Source organism: Myxine glutinosa, chromosome 5 (genome assembly GCF_964187855.1).
Source record: "Myxine glutinosa chromosome 5, kmMyxGlut1.1, whole genome shotgun sequence".
NCBI classification, from domain to species: domain Eukaryota; kingdom Metazoa; phylum Chordata; class Myxini; order Myxiniformes; family Myxinidae; genus Myxine; species Myxine glutinosa.
The window spans coordinates 9,061,577-9,081,314 of NC_136265.1; the positions used below are offsets into that span (position 1 = coordinate 9,061,577).

Here is a 19,738-nt window from a genome sequence, read left to right on the forward strand (position 1 = left end):
CTGACCACACACCAGCAAGACGCAAACCCAGCTGACCACACACCAGCAAGACGCAAACCCAGCTGACCACACACCAGCAAGACGCAAACCCAGCCAAAACACAAACCAGCTAGACACAAACCCAGCCAAACACAAACCAGTGAGACACAAACCCAGCCAGACACAAACCCAGCCAAACACAAACCAACTAGACACAAGCCCAGCCTATAACAAACCCAGCCAACAACAAACCCGCTAGGTGCAAGCCCAGCCGACAACAAACCCAGCCGACAACAAACCCACGAGACGCAAGCCCAGCAGACAACAAACCCGCTAGACGCAAGCCTAGCCGACAACAAACCAGCAAGAAGCAAACCCAGCCGACAAGAAACCCGCTAGACGCAAACCCAGCCAACAACAAACCCGCTAGACGCAAGCCTAGCCGACAACAAACCCGCTCGATGCAAACCCAGCCGACAACAAACTCGCTAGACGCAAACCCAGCCGACAACAAACTCGCTAGACGCAAACCCAGCCGACAACAAACTCCCTAGACGCAAACCCAGCCGACAACAAAACCGCAAGATGCAAACCCAGCCGACAGCAAACCCAGCCAGACACAAACCCAGCCAGACACAAACCCAGCCAGAGACAAACCCAGCCAGACACAAACACAGCCGACAGCAAACCTAGCCAGACACAAACCCTGCCGGACACAAACCCTGCCGGACACAAACCCTGCCGGACACAAACCCTGCCGGACACAAACCCTGCCGGACACAAACCCTGCCGGACACAAACCCTGCCAGCAAAAGCAATCCAACCCTGCTGTGTACTCAAACCCTGGGCTGGCAGAATGACCTATAGGTACACACTCACCTCTTAGCTGTTTTACCTGGATTCGATTACCCTTTAATAAATTTACCCTTTAATTTACTCAAATAAATTTACCCTTTAATAAATAGTCCAGTCAATCTAACAAATTTTATGGCTCGACCCTCCACTAATTGTAACAGAATGTTTTTCACTGCTATGCATTTCAGGAATGTCCCCAAAACAGCAAACTAAAAGTTTAGCAAAACATATTTGGTGGAAAGGCGTCAAATTTGCGTGATATGCAAATTAGCTGCCGCCATGAGGAAACAATCAATTTTCCACAGTAATTCTGTATCGACGTATCCAATCATGAGAAACTAAGTAGGTAGACCCATATTTTCAGGGTTGATGATCATGAAAAGTTCATTTCTGGATCAATTATATGCATACAATTCAATGAAGTATGCAAATTAGATGCCGCCGTTATTCCAAAAAAAAACATATCTGCCAGAACTCTCTATCTCTTGACCCAATGTTGACAAGTGAAATGTCTCGACCCATATTCCAGAACTCTCTATCTCTTGACCCATTGTTGACAAGTGAAATGTGTCTCGACCCATATTCCAGATCTCTCTATCTCTTGACCCATTGTTGACAAGTGAAATGTGTCTCGACCCATATTCCAGATCTCTCTATCTCTTGACCCATTGTTGACAAGTGAAATGTGTCTCGACCCATATTCCAGAACTCTCTATCTCTTGACCCAATGTTGACATGTGAAATGTGTCTCGACCCATATTCCAGAACTCTCTATCTCTTGACCCAAATCTTGACATGTGAAATGTGTCTCGACCCATATTCCAGAACTCTCTATCTCTTGACCCAATCTTGACATGTGAAATGTGTCTCGACCCATATTCCAGAACTCTCTATCTCTTGACCCAATCTTGACATGTGAAATGTGTCTCGACCCATATTCCAGAACTCTATCTCTTGACCCAATGTTGACAAGTGAAATGTCTTGACCCATATTCCAGAACTCTCTATCTCTTGACCCAATGTTGACATGTGAAATGTGTCTCGACCCATATTCCAGAACTCTCTATCTCTTGACCCAAATCTTGACATGTGAAATGTGTCTCGACCCATATTCCAGAACTCTCTATCTCTTGACCCAATCTTGACATGTGAAATGTGTCTCGACCCATATTCCAGAACTCTCTATCTCTTGACCCAATCTTGACATGTGAAATGTGTCTCGACCCATATTCCAGAACTCTATCTCTTGACCCAATGTTGACAAGTGAAATGTCTTGACCCATATTCCAGAACTCTCTATCTCTTGACCCAATGTTGACAAGTGAAATGTGTCTCGACCCATATTCCAGATCTCTCTATCTCTTGACCAAATCTTGACAAGTGAAATGTGTCTCGACCCATATTCCAGATCTCTCTATCTCTTGACCAAATCTTGACAAGTGAAATGTGTCTCGACCCATATTCCAGAACTCTCTATCTCTTGACCCAATGTTGACATGTGAAATGTGTCTCGACCCATATTCCAGAACTCTATCTCTTGACCCAATGTTGACAAGTGAAATGTGTCTCGACCCATATTCCAGATCTCTCTATCTCTTGACCCAATGTTGACATGTGAAATGTGTCTCGACCCATATTCCAGAACTCTATCTCTTGACCCAATGTTGACATGTGAAATGTGTCTCGACCCATATTCCAGAACTCTGTATCTCTTGACCCAATGTTGACAAGTGAAATGTGTCTCGACCCATATTCCAGATCTCTCTATCTCTTGACCAAATCTTGACAAGTGAAATGTGTCTCGACCCATATTCCAGATCTCTCTATCTCTTGACCAAATCTTGACAAGTGAAATGTGTCTCGACCCATATTCCAGATCTCTCTATCTCTTGACCAAATCTTGACAAGTGAAATGTGTCTTGACCCATATTCCAGATCTCTCTATCTCTTGACCAAATCTTGACAAGTGAAATGTGTCTCGACCCATATTCCAGAACTCTCTATCTCTTGACCCAATGTTGACATGTGAAATGTGTCGCGACCCATATTCCAGAACTCTATCTCTTGACCCAATGTTGACAAGTGAAATGTCTTGACCCATATTCCAGAACTCTCTATCTCTTGACCCAATGTTGACATGTGAAATGTGTCTCGACCCATATTCCAGAACTCTATCTCTTGACCCAATGTTGACAAGTGAAATGTCTTGACCCATATTCCAGAACTCTGTATCTCTTGACCCAATGTTGACAAGTGAAATGTGTCTCGACCCATATTCCAGATCTCTCTATCTCTTGACCAAATCTTGACAAGTGAAATGTGTCTCGACCCATATTCCAGATCTCTCTATCTCTTGACCAAATCTTGACAAGTGAAATGTGTCTCGACCCATATTCCAGATCTCTCTATCCCTTGACCAAATCTTGACATGTGAAATGTGTCTCGACCCATATTCCAGATCTCTCTATTTCTTGACCAAATCTTGACAAGTGAAATGTGTCTCGACCCATATTCCAGAACTCTCTATCTCTTAACCCAATGTTGACAAGTGAAATGTGTCTCGACCCATATTCCAGAACTCTCTATCTCTTAACCCAATGTTGACAAGTGAAATGTGTCTCGACCCATATTCCAGAACTCTCTATCTCTTGACCCAATGTTGACAAGTGAAATGTGTCTCGACCCATATTCCAGAACTCTCTATCTCTTAACCCAATGTTGACATGTGAAATGTGTCTCGACCCATATTCCAGAACTCTCTATCTCTTGACCCAATCTTGACATGTGAAATGTGTCTCGACCCATATTCCAGAACTCTCTATCTCTTGACCAAATCTTGACAAGTGAAATGTGTCTCGACCCATATTCCAGAACTCTCTATCTCTTGACCAAATCTTGACATGTGAAATGTGTCTCGACCCATATTCCAGAACTCTCTATCTCTTGACCCAATCTTGACATGTGAAATGTGTCTCGACCCATATTTTCAAGGTCATTGGATATGATCAGCACATTTCTGGATGAATTATATGCATACAATTATATGAAATACGAAAATTATCTGTCACCATTACATTTATAGGAAAGTGTTAGAAATATGTCCCAGCTAACACAACACCGTCGGGCCAACGTTGGAGCAACGTCAGCATTTTCTTTGGACCAACGTCAAAAACTAAAGCCGAGTCAACAACATATTATGCAAATTTAACACCTTTCCACCAAATATATTTTGGTATACTTTTTTGGTGGTTCGGGGACATTCCTGAAATGCTTCCACTACTTTGGACTAAAACTGTCATCCAGGTGTTTCGCAGGCAGGTGAGTCAATGTGTGTAGCGTCCCGTTAAGTTGACGTCCCATCTGTCACCATTCGTTGGTGGACATTAAAGATCCCACGGTATCATTCGTGAAGGTAGGCTAGCCATCGCCGGCATCCTGAACAAATTACAAAATGCTGCTCTAACCTAGCGCGGGCACTGCAAAGAGGCGCAGGTGCACCCTCAGCCAATGATGCTATCATGCAGCCTCGTGCTACACATGAGGAAAGAAGAGGAAGAAGAATGAAATCTGCGAGACAACCTTGATGTTTTACTCAAAACCTGCTGCCACAAACCTGTTTATGAACAGTTAAACATTCTTTTGTATTTAAAGATAATCTCATGTCTGCTTCTTCTTCACTTACTGTTCATCTTCATAAGGCTTTGGTGGAGCCACAGCAATCACAAGGTCAATCCAGTCCTGATGGAAAAAAGTGAAACAGAAGGATCAGTGGTGAGGGTGAGGACCTCCCAGGGTGAGGATGCAGCTGATCAGTGGTGAGGATGAGGACACAGCTGATCAGTGGTGAGGGTGAGGACCTCCCAGGGTGAGGATGCAGCTGATCAGTGATGAGGGTGAGGGCATCCCAGGGTGAGGATGCAGCTGATCAGTGGTGAGGGTGAGGACCTCCCAGGGTGAGGATGCAGCTGATCAGTGGTGAGGGTGAGGGCCTCCCAGGGTGAGGATGCAGTTGATCAGTGGTGAGGGTGAGGGCCTCCCAGGGTGAGGATGCAGTTGATCAGTGGTGAGGATGAGAGCCTCCCAGGGTGAGGATGCAGCTGATCAGTGGTGAGGGTGAGGGCCTCCCAGGGTGAGGATGCAGCTGATCAGTGGTGAGGGTGAGGGCCTCCCAGGGTGAGGATGCAGTTGATCAGTGGTGAGGGTGAGGGCCTCCCAGGGTGAGGATGCAGCTGATCAGTGGTGAGGGTGAGGGCCTCCCAGGGTGAGGATGCAGCTGATCAGTGGTGAGGGTGAGGGCCTCCCAGGGTGAGGATGCAGCTGATCAGTGGTGAGGGTGAGGGCCTCCCAGGGTGAGGATGCAGTTGATCAGTGGTGAGGATGAGAGCCTCCCAGGGTGAGGATGCAGCTGATCAGTGGTGAGGGTGAGGGCCTCCCAGGGTGAGGATGCAGCTGATCAGTGGTGAGGGTGAGGGCCTCCCAGTTTGTGAGTGTCAGTAAAGGTGTTTGCAAGTTGTGAGCTTTGTTTACGTGTTTTCATTATTATTATTATTATTATTTTTGTATACAGAATCGAGGCTCGTGTAAGAGCGAACACATTGAACATGAAAACATGCACAGACACATACAACATACAATGAAGGGAGTGGGAGACAAGAGGGGGAGAGAGAGAAGCACACAAGTACAACAACAGTAGAGAACAAGGAGGTTGGCAGATCTGTGGAAGGGGGAGGGCTGGGGGAGGAGGGAGGGGTACATGGTATAAAGCAAATAAACACTTCTAGGAATTTCAGGAAAGAAGTTGGGGATTCAAAGGGGCGGATTTGGGGTGAATTAACGGGGGTAGAAAAGATCAAGGTTTTAGATGTGGGAAGTTAAGAGATGGTGGTGAGTGAGTGAAAGGCCCTCAGAATCAACTTCATCCCGGGAGATTCCAATGATTCTGAAAGCTTTGGTTTCAACAGCGTGAAGCCGAGCTCGGTGTGAGGCAGGAGCACCGGCCCAGAGGGGAGAGCAGTATTCCATTGAGCTGCGGATGAAAGCCTTGTATGTGGTGAAGAGCTCAGGTGTGCCAAGGAAGGACTTCGCACGACGGAGGATGCCCAGTCGGCGACTGGCTTTGGAGGCCAGCTTGGAAATGTGGTTTTCCCAGGAAAGATCATGGCAGATAGTGAGACCCAAAAGCTTGAGTGACAGAACTTCTTGGAGAGGATTTTTCAGAAAGTAAATGGGAGGGTTGTCCAGACAGTCTTTTCGGAGAGACAAAACCAAATTGTGACTTTGTGAGTGACAGTGAAGGTGTTTGCCAGATCTGAGTTTCGTGTACACGTGTTGGTTTGTACTGGAGAGAGTGTAGAAAAGTTAAACTCACTGCATTTCTATTCCAAGCTTGCTCCAGCTGTGCCTGGGCTTGCTCCAGGGGCATGTCCAGTAAAATATAACCGTCCACCGACAGCAACTCATCTCCTACAGCCACCCCTCCTATAAAATGGGGGACAAGGTGAAAGTAGAGAAGGGAACAGCACATCAACTTTCAAATACATTTGATTGTATTTATTTTGTTAGGCTTGAACAATGGACATTCACTATGGGTAGACAATGGACTTTTACTATGGGTAGACAATGGGCATTCCCGATGCGTAGACTGGGCATTCACTATGCGTAGACAATGGACATTCACTATGCGTAGACAATGGGCATTCACTATGCATAGACAATGGGCATTCACTATGCATAGACAATGGGCATTCACGATGCGTAGAGAATGTAATTCACAATGCGTAGACAATGGGCATTCACTATGCATAGACAATGGATATTCACTATGCGTAGACAATGTAATTCACTATGCGTAGACAATGGCTATTCACTATGCGTAGACAATGTAATTCACTATGCGTAGACAATGGGCATTCACTCTGCATTGACAATGGGCATTCACTATGCGTAGACAATGGGCATTCACTATGTGTAGACAATGGGCATTGACGATGGGTAGACAATGGGCATTCACTATGTGTAGACAATGGGCATTCACTGTGCATAGACAATGGGCATTCACTATGCCTAGACAATGGGCATTCACTATGGGTAGACAATGGACATTCACTATGGGTAGACAATGGGAATTTACTCTGGGTAGACAATGGGCATTCACTATGGGTAGACAATGGGCATTCACTTTTTTAGACAATGGGCATTCAATATGCGTTGACAATGGGCATTCACGATGCGTAGACAATGAGCATTCACGATGCATAGACAATGGGTATTCACTGTGCATAGACAATGGGCATTTACTATGGGTAGACAATGGGCATTCACGATGCGTAGACAATGGGCATTCACTATGTGTAGACAATGGGCATTCACTATGGGTAGACAATGGGCATTCACTATGGGTAGACAATGGACATTTACTATGGGTAGACAATGGGCATTCACTATGAGTAGACAATGGACATTTACTCTGGGTAGACAATGGGCATTCACTATGCATAGAAAATGGGCATTCACTATAGGTAGACAATGGGAATTTACTATGGGTAGACAATGGGCATTCACTATGCATAGACAATGGGCATTCACTATGGGTAGACAATGGACACTCACTATGGGTAGACAATGGGAATTTACCATGGGTAGACAATAGGCATTCACTTTGGGTAGACAATGGGCATTCACTATGCGTAGACAATGGGCATTCACTATGCGTAGACAATGGGCATTCACTCTGCGTAGACAATGGGCATTCACTATAGGTAGACAATGGACACTCACTATGGGTAGACAATGGGAATTTACCATGGGTAGACAATAGGCATTCACTTTGGGTAGACAATGGGCATTCACTATGCGTAGACAATGGGCATTCACTATGCGTAGACAATGGGCATTCACTCTGCGTAGACAATGGGCATTCACTATAGGTAGACAATGGGCATTCACTATGGGTCGACAATGGGCAATGACTATGCATAGACAATGGGTATTCACTGTGCGTAGACAATGGGCATTTACTATGGGTAGACAATGGGCATTCACGATGCATATACAATTGGCATTCACTATGGGTAGACAATGAGAATTTACTATGGGTAGACAATGGGCATTCACGATGCGTCGACAATGGGCATTCAATATGCCTAGACAATGGGCATTCACTATGTGTAGACAATGGGCATTCACGATGCGTAGACAATGGGCATTCACTATGTGTAGACAATGGGCATTCACTATGCGTAGACAATGGGAAATCCATGCAGTATATGGGAATTGAAGCCTGTCAAACAAGGGATTGTCAAACCTCAATTTACCGTGCTTATCTGCGGCACCTCCTTGGTAGACCGCTGCCACGACCACTCGTCCTCCCAAAGGTGATCCACGTCCTCCCTCCAGACCCAGGTCGAGCGGTCCATTCTGCAATGATCCGGGCCATTACATAAAGAGTGGTGAGACATACAAAAAGGAGGTACATCTACAAGATGAGAGTGAAGATTTGAAGATACCATTGCGTATGTGACGAGAATTTTAACGCGTGATTCCACATGACGACAAACATAAAACAATTCACCTTCTTTATATGGAGTTTTCTCACCTCCCGGTCCCCTATCTGTTCCGCTGTAAACTACAGGAACCATTGGGGTCAGTAGGTACATCATCAGGTGTAAAGAGCAAGGTACATTGCTGCATTAACAAGGGTTAGTGTAAAAATATTGGCTCATATTTAAAAATAGACATATTGTGTCATCAAACGTGAATATTGTAACAGTAAATGTAACGTTTATACGCAGCAAATGTGAACCCGGAATAAAAGTCTGTTTTCTTTGTTCACAAAGTCGAGGCTCATAGAATAGCTGCAGTTGAGAAATGTATTCTCACAAACAAAAACAAAGGAATGGAGGGATTAGGTCAGATCAAAGTGAATTAGAGAAATATTGATTGGGGGAGTTGAACCGATATGGAAAGGGGGAATAGGACAGATATGGATGGAGGGAAATTGGACAGATATGGATGGAGGGGAATTGGACAGATATGGATGGAGGGAAATTGAACAGATATGGATGGAGGGGAATAGGACAGATATGGATGGAGGGAAATATGACAGATATGGATGGAGGGAAATATGACAGAAATGGATGGAGGGGAATTGGACAGATATGGATGGAGGGGAATAGGACAGATATGGATGGAGGGGAATAGGACAGATATGGATGGAGGGAATAGGACAGATATGGATGGAGGGAATAGGACAGATATCGATGGAGGGAATAGGACAGATATGGATGGAGGGGAATTGGACAGATATGGATGTGGGGGAATAGGACAGAAATGGATGGAGGGGAATAGGACAGATATGGATGGAGGGGAATTGGACAGATATGGATGTGGGGGAATAGGACAGAAATGGATGGAGGGGAATAGAACAGATATGGATGGAGGGGAATTGGACAGATATGGATGGAGGGAAATTGAACAGATATGGATGGAGGGGAATAGGACAGATATGGATGGAGGGAAATATGACAGAAATGGATGGAGGGGAATAGGACAGATATGGATGGAGGGGAATTGGACAGATATGGATGGAGGGAAATTGGACAGATATGGATGGAGGGAAATTGGACAGTTATGGATGGAGGGAAATTGAACAGATATGGATGGAGGGGAATAGGACAGATATGGATGGAGGGAAATTGGACAGATATGGATGGAGGGAAATTGGACAGATATGGATGGAGGGAAATTGAACAGATATGGATGGAGGGGAATAGGACAGATATGGATGGAGGGAAATATGACAGAAATGGATGGAGAGGAATAGGACAGATATGGATGGAGGGGAATTGGACAGATATGGATGGAGGGAAATTGAACAGATATGGATGGAGGGGAATAAGACAGATATGGATGGAGGGAAATATGACAGAAATGGATGGAGGGGAATTGGACAGATATGGATGGAGGGGAATAGGACAGATATGGATGGAGGGGAATAGGACAGCTATGGATGGAGGGAATAGGACAGATATGGATGGAGGGAATAGGACAGATATCGATGGAGGGAATAGGACAGATATGGATGGAGGGGAATTGGACAGATATGGATGTGGGGGAATAGGACAGAAATGGATGGAGGGGAATAGGACAGATATGGATGGAGGGGAATTGGACAGATATGGATGGAAGGAAATTGAACAGATATGGATGGAGGGGAATAAGACAGATATGGATGGAGGGAAATATGACAGAAATGGATGGAGGGGAATTGGACAGATATGGATGGAGGGGAATAGGACAGATATGGATGGAGGGAATAGGACAGATATGGATGGAGGGAATAGGACAGATATCGATGGAGGGAATAGGACAGATATGGATGGAGGGGAATTGGACAGATATGGAAAGGGGGAATAGGACAGATATGGATGGAGGGGAATTGGACAGATATGGATGGAGGGAAATTGAACAGATATGGATGGAGGGGAATAGAACAGATATGGAAAGGGGGAAAAGGACAGATATGGATGGAGGGGAATTGGACAGATATGGATGGAGGGAAATATGACAGAAATGGATGGAGGGGAATTGGACAGATATGGATGGAGGGGAATAGGACAGATATGGATGGAGGGGAATAGAACAGATATGGATGGAGGGAATAGGACAGATATGGATGGAGGGAATAGGACAGATATCGATGGAGGGAATAGGACAGATATGGATGGAGGGGAATTGGACAGATATGGATGTGGGGGAATAGGACAGAAATGGATGGAGGGGAATAGGACAGATATGGATGGAGGGGAATTGGACAGATATGGATGGAGGGAAATTGAACAGATATGGATGGAGGGGAATAAGACAGATATGGATTGAGGGAAATATGACAGAAATGGATGGAGGGGAATTGGACAAATATGGATGGAGGGGAATAGGACAGATAAGGATGGAGGGAATAGGACAGATATCGATGGAGGGGAATAGGACAGATTTGGATGGAGGGAATAGGACAGATATGGATGGAGGGAATAGGACAGATATCGATGGAGGGAATAGGACAGATATGGATGGAGGGGAATTGGACAGATATGGATGTGGGGGAATAGGACAGAAATGGATGGAGGGGAATAGGACAGATATGGATGGAGGGGAATAGGACCGATATGGATGGAGGTGAATAGGACAGATATGGATGGAGGGGAATAGGACAGATATGGATGGAGAGGAATAGAACTTTCTAAAATCCAATCTCACCCCTCCCCTCCAAATCTTCCCCATAACCCCTCCCCTCCAAATCTTCCCCATCACCCCTCCCCTCCAAATCTTCCCCATCACCCATCCCTTTCAAATCTCCCCCCTTGCCCCCTCCCTCCTAAACTAGCCCCTCACCCCTCCTCGCCAAGACGCCCCCTCGCCCCTCCCCTCCTAGACTCCTCCCTCACCCCTCCCCTCCAAATCTCCCCCATATCCCATCCCTTTCAAATCCCTCCCCTTGTCCCTTCCCTCCCAAACTCCCCCCCTCACCCCTCCCCTTCAAATCTCCCCACCCTCATTGCTTCTCAATTTCCCCCCTCTCACTCTCCCTCCTCAAAGCGTCCTCCCCGCTTCTTCCCCCTTCCAACTCTCACCTCCATCTCCCCCAACCTTCTGCCTCGCTCTTCCCCCTCCTCAAATAACACCTCATTGTGCCTCACCCAATCACCATCAAACCTTTTGTCCGCCCCATCCTGCCCTTTCTCCGAGCTATTCTGAAATCTCTGACACACCTTCAACAGCTCTCCCTACCTCTTCCACCTCTTCCACATCTTACCCTACCCCTCCTCCCCCCTGTTCTGTATCTGATGCTCCCCCTTCCTCTTCATTAACGGTATGGACCTCAAACATCCGGGGCCTTCGTTCAAACTTAACTGATCTCTCCATACAGGTTGCTTCTGTCAAACCAGACGTGATCTGCTTAACAGAAACTTTCCTCCTTTATGATGTCTCTGATTCCTTAGTATCTCTCCCGGGCTACTCCCTCCTCCGGTATGATAGACCTGAGCCTCGTCCTGGAGGTGGGGTTGCTATCTTTATCAAAAACTCTCTTCCTCACTCGCCCTGCACTGCACTCTCTCCACCTCACCCCCAGGAATACCTCTGGCTACGGCTTCCCTTTCGCTCCCACCTCTTGTTCATATGTGTGTTGTACCGTCCACCAAACAGTGATGACTCCATCTACATCTCGCTGTCTGATGATATGGACCAACTTCTATCTACTCATCCCAACTCTCTCTTCCTCATATGTGGTGATTTCAACTGTCATCATGCCAGTTGGCTGGGTGTGGGTACCTCTCTCACCAGCCATGGCTCCTCAGCAAAGGACTTCTGCGACTCACTGGGACTGACACAATCTGTCAATTTCCCGACCCGGATCTCAGTCAACGGAACATCTTCTCTTCTGGATTTGGTTATGACTAACTTCCCTGAAAATGTCTGCTGCTCTTCTTCTGCTCCAATCGGATCATCTGATCATGTCCTTGTTAAAGTGGACATCTCTCTGACCATCCTCAGGGAGCCTGCTCAGCGTCGACGAGTCTGGCATTTCACTCAGGCCAACTGGCACGGTCTTCAAGCAGCCAGCCATCAAACATCTGGACTGGTCTCCCATCTCTACCACCTCTGACATCAACTCATCCTGGGAATTCTTCCAAAGTAAATTGCTCTCTCTCATGCACAGATTTATCCCATCTCGTCTTCAGTTGTCATACCCTTCCTCCCGTCCATGGTACACGGAATATTGTGGTGAGGCTATTGCCCAGAAACAACTTGCCTTCGTCTCCTGGAAAGCAAATCCAACGGAAGGAAATCTCATTTCCTTTCACAAAGCCCAAAACAAGTGTGTGTCCACCCTCAGGAGAGCTAGGAAACAATATCTCTCCGTTCTCAAGACCGAACTCTCTTATCTGTCTCCCTCTTCCAAATCCTGGTGGCATCTGGTCAAATCCGTTTCTGATGTTTGTTCCCCCTCCATCCCCTCCCTTACCTCAAACGGCTACACAGCTGACTCCGCACGTGAAAAAGCTGAATGCCTCAACTCTGTGTTTGCCTCTAAATCTTGTGTCCCAAACCCATCCCTCTCTGTACCCACCATACCCAGTCGTACCCTGGTGCTCCTGGACTCCGTGTCCTTTCCTCCTGACAAGGTGGAAAAGTTTCTGTCAACCCTCGACTCTGATTCTGCAACTGGACCCGACGGCATCAGCCCACGGGTCCTAAAATCCTGCTCTGCCGCTCTATCTCACCTTCTCTCTGTTCTCTTCACCCTCTCTTTTGCTCAAGGTCAACTGCCATCTGCTTGGAAATCAGCCAACATCACCGCTATGCACAAAAAAGGTGCAAAAACAGATCCTAGCAACTACAGACCAATCAGCCTTCTCCCAATTATCAGCAAAGTCATGGAATCCATCATTGCTTCGTATATGAAATCTTTCCTCTTCTCCAATGGCTTGATCTCTGATCATCAATTTGGTTTCAGACCAGGTCACTCTACTCTGGACATGCTTGTTCTGCTGTCTCAACAATGGATGGAGGTCCTCAATGCCAAAGAGGAAATTAGAGCTGTCTCCCTCGACATATCACGTGCCTTCGACACGGTCTGGCACCCTGCTCTGCTCACCAAACTCTCCTCCTTTGGTATCTATGGAAATCTCCACCCATGGCTGGCGGACTTCCTCTCTCGTCATCGTCAACGTGTGGTCCTGAATAGGTTTCTCTCATCTCCTCTTCCTGTTCAGGCTGGAGTTCTCCAAGGCAGTGTTCTGGGCCCCGTGCTTTTTCTGGTCTTCATCAATGATCTCTCTGACTCTCTTGAAAATCCTCTCTATCTCTTTGCTGATGACTCCACTATCTGCCGCTCCATTCCTTTTCCCTCAGATCGGCAGTCTGCAGCCTCCTCACTCTCTGAAGACTTGGACAAAATCACAGACTGGTCAAACAAGTGGAACATGACTTTCAATCCTGACAAATCTCACACTCTTACTATGTCTCTCCGAAAAGATCGACTGGACAACCCTCCCATCGACTTTCTCAACAATCCTCTCCAAGAAGTTCTGTCGCTCAAGCTTTTGGGTCTCACTATCTGCCATGATCTTTCTTGGGAAAACCACATTTCCAAGCTGGCCTCCAAAGCCAGTCGCCGACTGGGCATCCTCCGCCGTGCGAAGTCCTTCCTCGGCACACCTGAGCTCCTCACCACATACAAGGCTTTCATCCGCAGCTCAATGGAATACTGTTCTCCCCTATGGGCCAGTGCTCCTGCCTCACACCTAGCTCGGCTTCACGCTGTTGAAACGAAAGCTTTCAGAATTATTGGAATCTCCCGCGATGAAGCTATCTCTGAGGGCCTTTCACTCACTCACCGCAGGCAGGTAGGTGGTCTTTCTGTCTTCTACCGACTCCTCTCCGGCCTTGCACCCCCAGCTCTCTCTGTGCTCTGTCCCCCAAATATTCCTACAGGTCGCACAAGATCTGCCAGCCACCCTCTGATGGTTAAACTGCCGAAATCTCGGCTCTCTGCTCACCTTCACTCTTTCATTCCTCTTTTCTCCCGCCTCTGGAACAAACTCCCTCACTCCCTTCAATCCCTCTCCTCCCTCCAGGTCTTTAAAACAGCTGTTCACCACCATCTCTTATCTTCCCCCATCCAAAACCTTGATCTTTTCTACCCCCGCTAATTCACCCCAGATCCACCTTGTTTGAAATTCCAACTTCTTTCCTGGAAGTCCTGGCAGTGTCCATATGTTTTATACCTCTCCCACCGCCCCCTTCCCTTGCCCCCCCCGCCCCCCAAAGCCCTCTCTCTCTCTCAGATCTCTCGATGTCTCCATGTCTCTCGGCCCCTGCTCTCAAATGTTGTGTTTGTGTCCTTCCCCCTCTCTCCCCATCTTGTCTGCCGCTCCCGATGTTATATGTTTTATGTGTCGGTTTGTCTTTCTGTGTGATTAATGTTCGCTCTTTCACGAGCCTCGATCTTGTACACAAAAAAAACAAAAAAAAAACAGATATGGATGGAGGGGAATAGAACAGATATGGATGGAGGGGAATAGGACAGATATGGATGGAGGGGAATAGGACAGATATGGATGGAGGGGAATGGAACAGATATGGATGGAGGGGAATAGAACAGATATGGAAAGGGGGAATAGGACAGATATGGATGGAGGGAAATTGGACAGATATGGATGGAGGGAATAGGACAGATATGGATGGAGGGAATAGGACAGATATGGATGGAGGGGAATATAACAGATATGGATGGAGGGGAATAGGACCGATATCGATGGAGGTGAATAGGACAAATATGGATGGAGGGAAATTGGACAAATATGGATGGAGGGGAATAGGACCGATATGGATGGAGGGGAATTGGACAGATATGGATGTGAGGGAATAGGACAGAAATGGATGGAGGGGAATAGGACAGATATAGATGGAGGGAATAGGACAGATATGGATGTGAGGGAATAGGACAGATATGGATGGAGGGGAATAGGACAGATATAGATGGAGGGAATAGGACAGATATGGATGTGAGGGAATAGGACAGATATGGATGGAGGGGAATAGGACAGATATGGATGGAGGGGAATAGGACAGATATAGATGGAGGGAATAGGACAGAAATGGATGGAGAGGAATCGAACAGATATGGATGGAGGGGAATTGGACAGATATGGATGGAGGGAAATTGGACAGATATGGATGGAGGGAAATTGGACAGATATGGATGGAGGGGAATAGAACAGATATGGAAAGGGGGAATAGGACAGATATGGATGGAGGGAAATTGGGCAGATATGGATGGAGGGAAATGGGACAGATATGGATGGAGAGGAATAGGCCATATATGGATGGAGGGAAATAGGACAGATATGGATGGAGGGGAATAGAACAGATATGGATAGAGGGGAATAGAACAGATAGGGAAAGGGGGAATAGGACAGATATGGATGGAGGGAAATTGGACAGATATGGATGGAGGGAAATTGGACAGATATGGATGGAGAGGAATAGAACAGATATGGAAAGGGGGAATAGGACAGATATGGATGGAGGGAAATTGGACAGATATGGATGGAGGGAAATAGGACAGATATGGATGGAGAGGAATAGGCCATATATGGATGGAGGGGAATAGAACAGATATGGAAAGGGGGAATAGGACAGATATGGATGGAGGGAAATTGGACAGATATGGATGGAGGGAAATAGGACAGATATGGAAAGGGGGAATAGGACAGATATGGATGGAGGGAAATTGGACAGATATGGAAAGGGGGAATAGGACAGATATGGATGGAGGGAAATTGGACAGATATGGAAAGGGGGAATAGGACAGATATGGATGGAGGGAAATTGGACAGATATGGAAAGGGGGAATAGGACAGATATGGATGGAGGGAAATGGATGGAGAGGAATAGAACAGATATGGAAAGGGGGAATAGGACAGATATGGATGGAGGGAAATTGGACAGATATGGATGGAGGGAAATAGGACAGATATGGATGGAGAGGAATAGGCTATATATGGATGGAGGGAAATAGGACAGATATGGATGGAGGGGAATAGAACAGATATGGATGGAGGGGAATAGAACAGATATGGATAGAGGGGAATAGAACAGATATGGAAAGAGGGAATAGGACAGATATGGATGGAGGGAAATTGGACAGATATGGATGGAGGGAAATTGGACAGATATGGATGGAGGGGAATAGAACAGATATGGAAAGGGGGAATAGGACAGATATGGATGGAGGGAAATTGGACAGATATGGATGGAGGGAAATAGGACAGATATGGAAAGGGGGAATAGGACAGATATGGATGGAGGGAAATTGGACAGATATGGAAAGGGGGAATAGGACAGATGTGGATGGAGGGAAATTGGACAGATATGGAAAGGGGGAATAGGACAGATATGGATGGAGGGAAATTGGACAGATATGGAAAGGGGGAATAGGAAAGATATGGATGGAGGGAAATTGGACAGATATGGAAAGGGGGAATAGGACAGATATGGATGGAGGGAAATTGGACAGATATGGATGGAGGGAAATTGGACAGATATGGAAAGGGGGCTGAGTTGGGCCGATGTGGATGAAGGGGAATAGGAAAGATGTGGATGAACGAGAATAGGACAGATATGGAAAGGGGGCTTAGTTGGGCAGATATGGAAAGGGGGCTGAGTTGGGCGAATGTGGATGAAGGGGAATAGGAAAGATGTGGATGAACGAGAATAGGACAGATATGGAAAGGGGGCTTAGTTGGGCAGATATGGATGGGGTAGGTTGGGACAGATATGGATGGGGGAGGGAGTTGGACGGATATGGAGAGGGGGGAGTTGGAGAGTTATGAATGGTGGGGAGGTGGGGGGCGGGGGGTGGGGTGTTGTGGACAGGTGTCGTTGAATTGGACAGATATACGTAGGTGGGAGGGTGGTGGGGGAGGGAGCTGGACAAGTGAATGTGAGATGGACAGATATGCAGATTTGGGGGGGGGGGAGGTGTGGAGGAAATTGGACAGATAAGGACTTGGGGCTTGTGGGGCTTGGACAGATGGAAGGTTCAGATTGCAAGACCTGTTTGTACAGATGAAATTTTCAGTGTACTGTATAATACATCCACGAGGGACAAACAACACATTCATTTTGAAATTGGATTCACAGATGGTGAGCAGGCACCATTGCTTGTGCTGTTGTTTGTCTCTTCTTAGACAAAGCAAGTTGGTTTTAAATGGAATCTTGTAATCACCTCGTTAATTCAGCACAATGTGCATCATTAAATGGACATACATATCGTGTAACTTTATACAATAAACATGTGAAACAGCTGCTTCACATCAAGTGAACATTCTTGGGCAACACCCGATCCCCATTCATCTTGTCCCATAACTTAAGCAAAACGAAACTTGGAAACACAAATGGAGACGGAAAGAGGGCGCAAAAGCCAAAGGGAAAAATTCCAGGCGTCTGTTCCCAAAGCTAGGAGGCAGTCATGGGGGTGTACATGGTGTAACGACGAGGGAAGACTGTCCACGAGAGGATAATAGAGGAACCTTACCATAGTCAGGGGGTCAAAGTCCTCAGAATACTTTTGGAATCCCTTTGGGAAAAAAATGCACAATAAAAAGGTGTCAGTTTGAAATCAATGAGGAGTTTGAGAAAAGGTGTGAGTTTGGGATCAATGAGGAGTTTGAGAAAAGGTGTGAGTTTGGGATCAAAGAGGAGTTAGAGAAAAGGTGTGAGTTTGGGATCAAAGATGAGTTAGAGAAAAGGTGTGAGTTTGGAATCAAAGAGGAGTTAGAGAAAAGATTTGAGTTTGGGATCAAAGAGGAGTTAGAGAAAAGGTGTGAGTTTGAAATCAAAGATGAGTTAGAGAAAAGGTGTGAGTTTGGAATCAAAGAGGAGTTAGAGAAAAGATTTGAGTTTGGAATCAAAGAGGAGTTAGAGAAAAGGTGTGAGTTTGAAATCAAAGAGGAGTTAGAGAAAAGGTGTGAGTTTGGAATCAAAGAGGAGTTAGAGAAAAGGTGTGAGTTTGGAATCAAAGAGGAGTTAGAGAAAAGGTGTGAGTTTGAAATCAAAGAGGAGTTAGAGAAAAGGTGTGAGTTTGGAATCAATGAGGAGTTAGAGAAAAGGTGTGAGTTTGGAATCAAAGAGGAGTTAGAGAAAAGGTGTGAGTTTGGAATCAATGAGGAGTTTGAGAAAAGGTGTGAGTTTGGGATCAGTGAAGAGTTCGAGAAAAGATTTGAGTTTGGGATCAAAGAGGAGTTAGAGAAAAGGTGTGAGTTTGGGATCAAAGATGAGTTAGAGAAAAGGTGTGAGTTTGGGATCAAAGAGGAGTTAGAGAAAAGATTTGAGTTTGGGATCAAAGAGGAGTTAGAGAAAAGGTGTGAGTTTGAAATCAAAGAGGAGTTAGAGAAAAGGTGTGAGTTTGGAATCAAAGAGGAGTTAGAGAAAAGGTGTGAGTTTGGAATCAAAGAGGAGTTAGAGAAAAGATTTGAGTTTGGAATCAAAGAGGAGTTAGAGAAAAGGTGTGAGTTTGAAATCAAAGAGGAGTTAGAGAAAAGGTGTGTTTGGAATCAAAGAGGAGTTAGAGAAAAGGTGTGAGTTTGGAATCAAAGAGGAGTTAGAGAAAAGGTGTGAGTTTGAAATCAAAGAGGAGTTAGAGAAAAGGTGTGAGTTTGGAATCAAAGAGGAGTTAGAGAAAAGGTGTGAGTTTGGAATCAAAGAGGAGTTCGAGAAAAGGTGTGAGTTTGGGATCAAAGAGGAGTTAGAGAAAAGATTTGAGTTTGGAATCAAAGAGGAGTTCGAGAAAAGGTGTGAGTTTGGAATCAAAGAGGAGTTCGAGAAAAGGTGTGAGTTTGGAATCAATGAGGAGTTTGAGAAAAGGTGTGAGTTTGGGATCAGTGAAGAGTTCGAGAAAAGGTGTGAGTTTGGGATCAAAGAGGAGTTAGAGAAAAGGTGTGAGTTTGGAATCAAAGAGGAGTTAGAGAAAAGGTGTGAGTTTGGAATCAAAGAGGAGTTCGAGAAAAGGTGTGAGTTTGGAATCAATGAGGAGTTTGAGAAAAGGTGTGAGTTTGGGATCAGTGAAGAGTTCGAGAAAAGATTTGAGTTTGGGATCAATGAAGAGTTTGAGAAAAGGTGAGAGTTTGGGATAAAATGAAGAGTTTGAGAAAAGGTTTGAGTTTGGGATCAAAGAGGAGTTAGAGAAAAGGTGTGAGTTTGGAATCAAAGAGGAGTTAGAGAAAAGGTGTGAGTTTGAAATCAATGAGGAGTTTGAGAAAAGATTTGAGTTTGGAATCAAAGAGGAGTTCGAGAAAAGGTGTCAGTTTGGGATCAGTGAAGAGTTTGAGAAAAGATTTGA

At 45.7% G+C, this 19,738-nt stretch overlaps 2 protein-coding genes across 2 annotated transcripts in view; both read right to left on the reverse strand.

Annotated features, from left to right (window-relative positions):
- Positions 1-19,738, reverse strand: part of LOC144892202 (uncharacterized) — a 997,431-nt gene that overhangs the window by 50,158 nt on the left and 927,535 nt on the right. The gene's annotated exons all lie outside the window — the stretch shown is intronic.
- The window catches only part of USH1C (USH1 protein network component harmonin), a 315,470-nt gene that overhangs the window by 1,135 nt on the left and 294,597 nt on the right, over positions 1-19,738 (reverse strand). The window contains exons 17-21 of the mRNA XM_078777569.1: positions 17,936-17,977; positions 8,405-8,458; positions 8,148-8,250; positions 6,203-6,312; positions 4,517-4,572 (exon numbers count right to left, since the gene is read on the reverse strand). Coding sequence (XP_078633695.1) covers positions 4,517-4,572; positions 6,203-6,312; positions 8,148-8,250; positions 8,405-8,458; positions 17,936-17,977 — 365 coding nt within the window. The remainder of the gene's footprint in view (positions 1-4,516; positions 4,573-6,202; positions 6,313-8,147; positions 8,251-8,404; positions 8,459-17,935; positions 17,978-19,738) is intronic.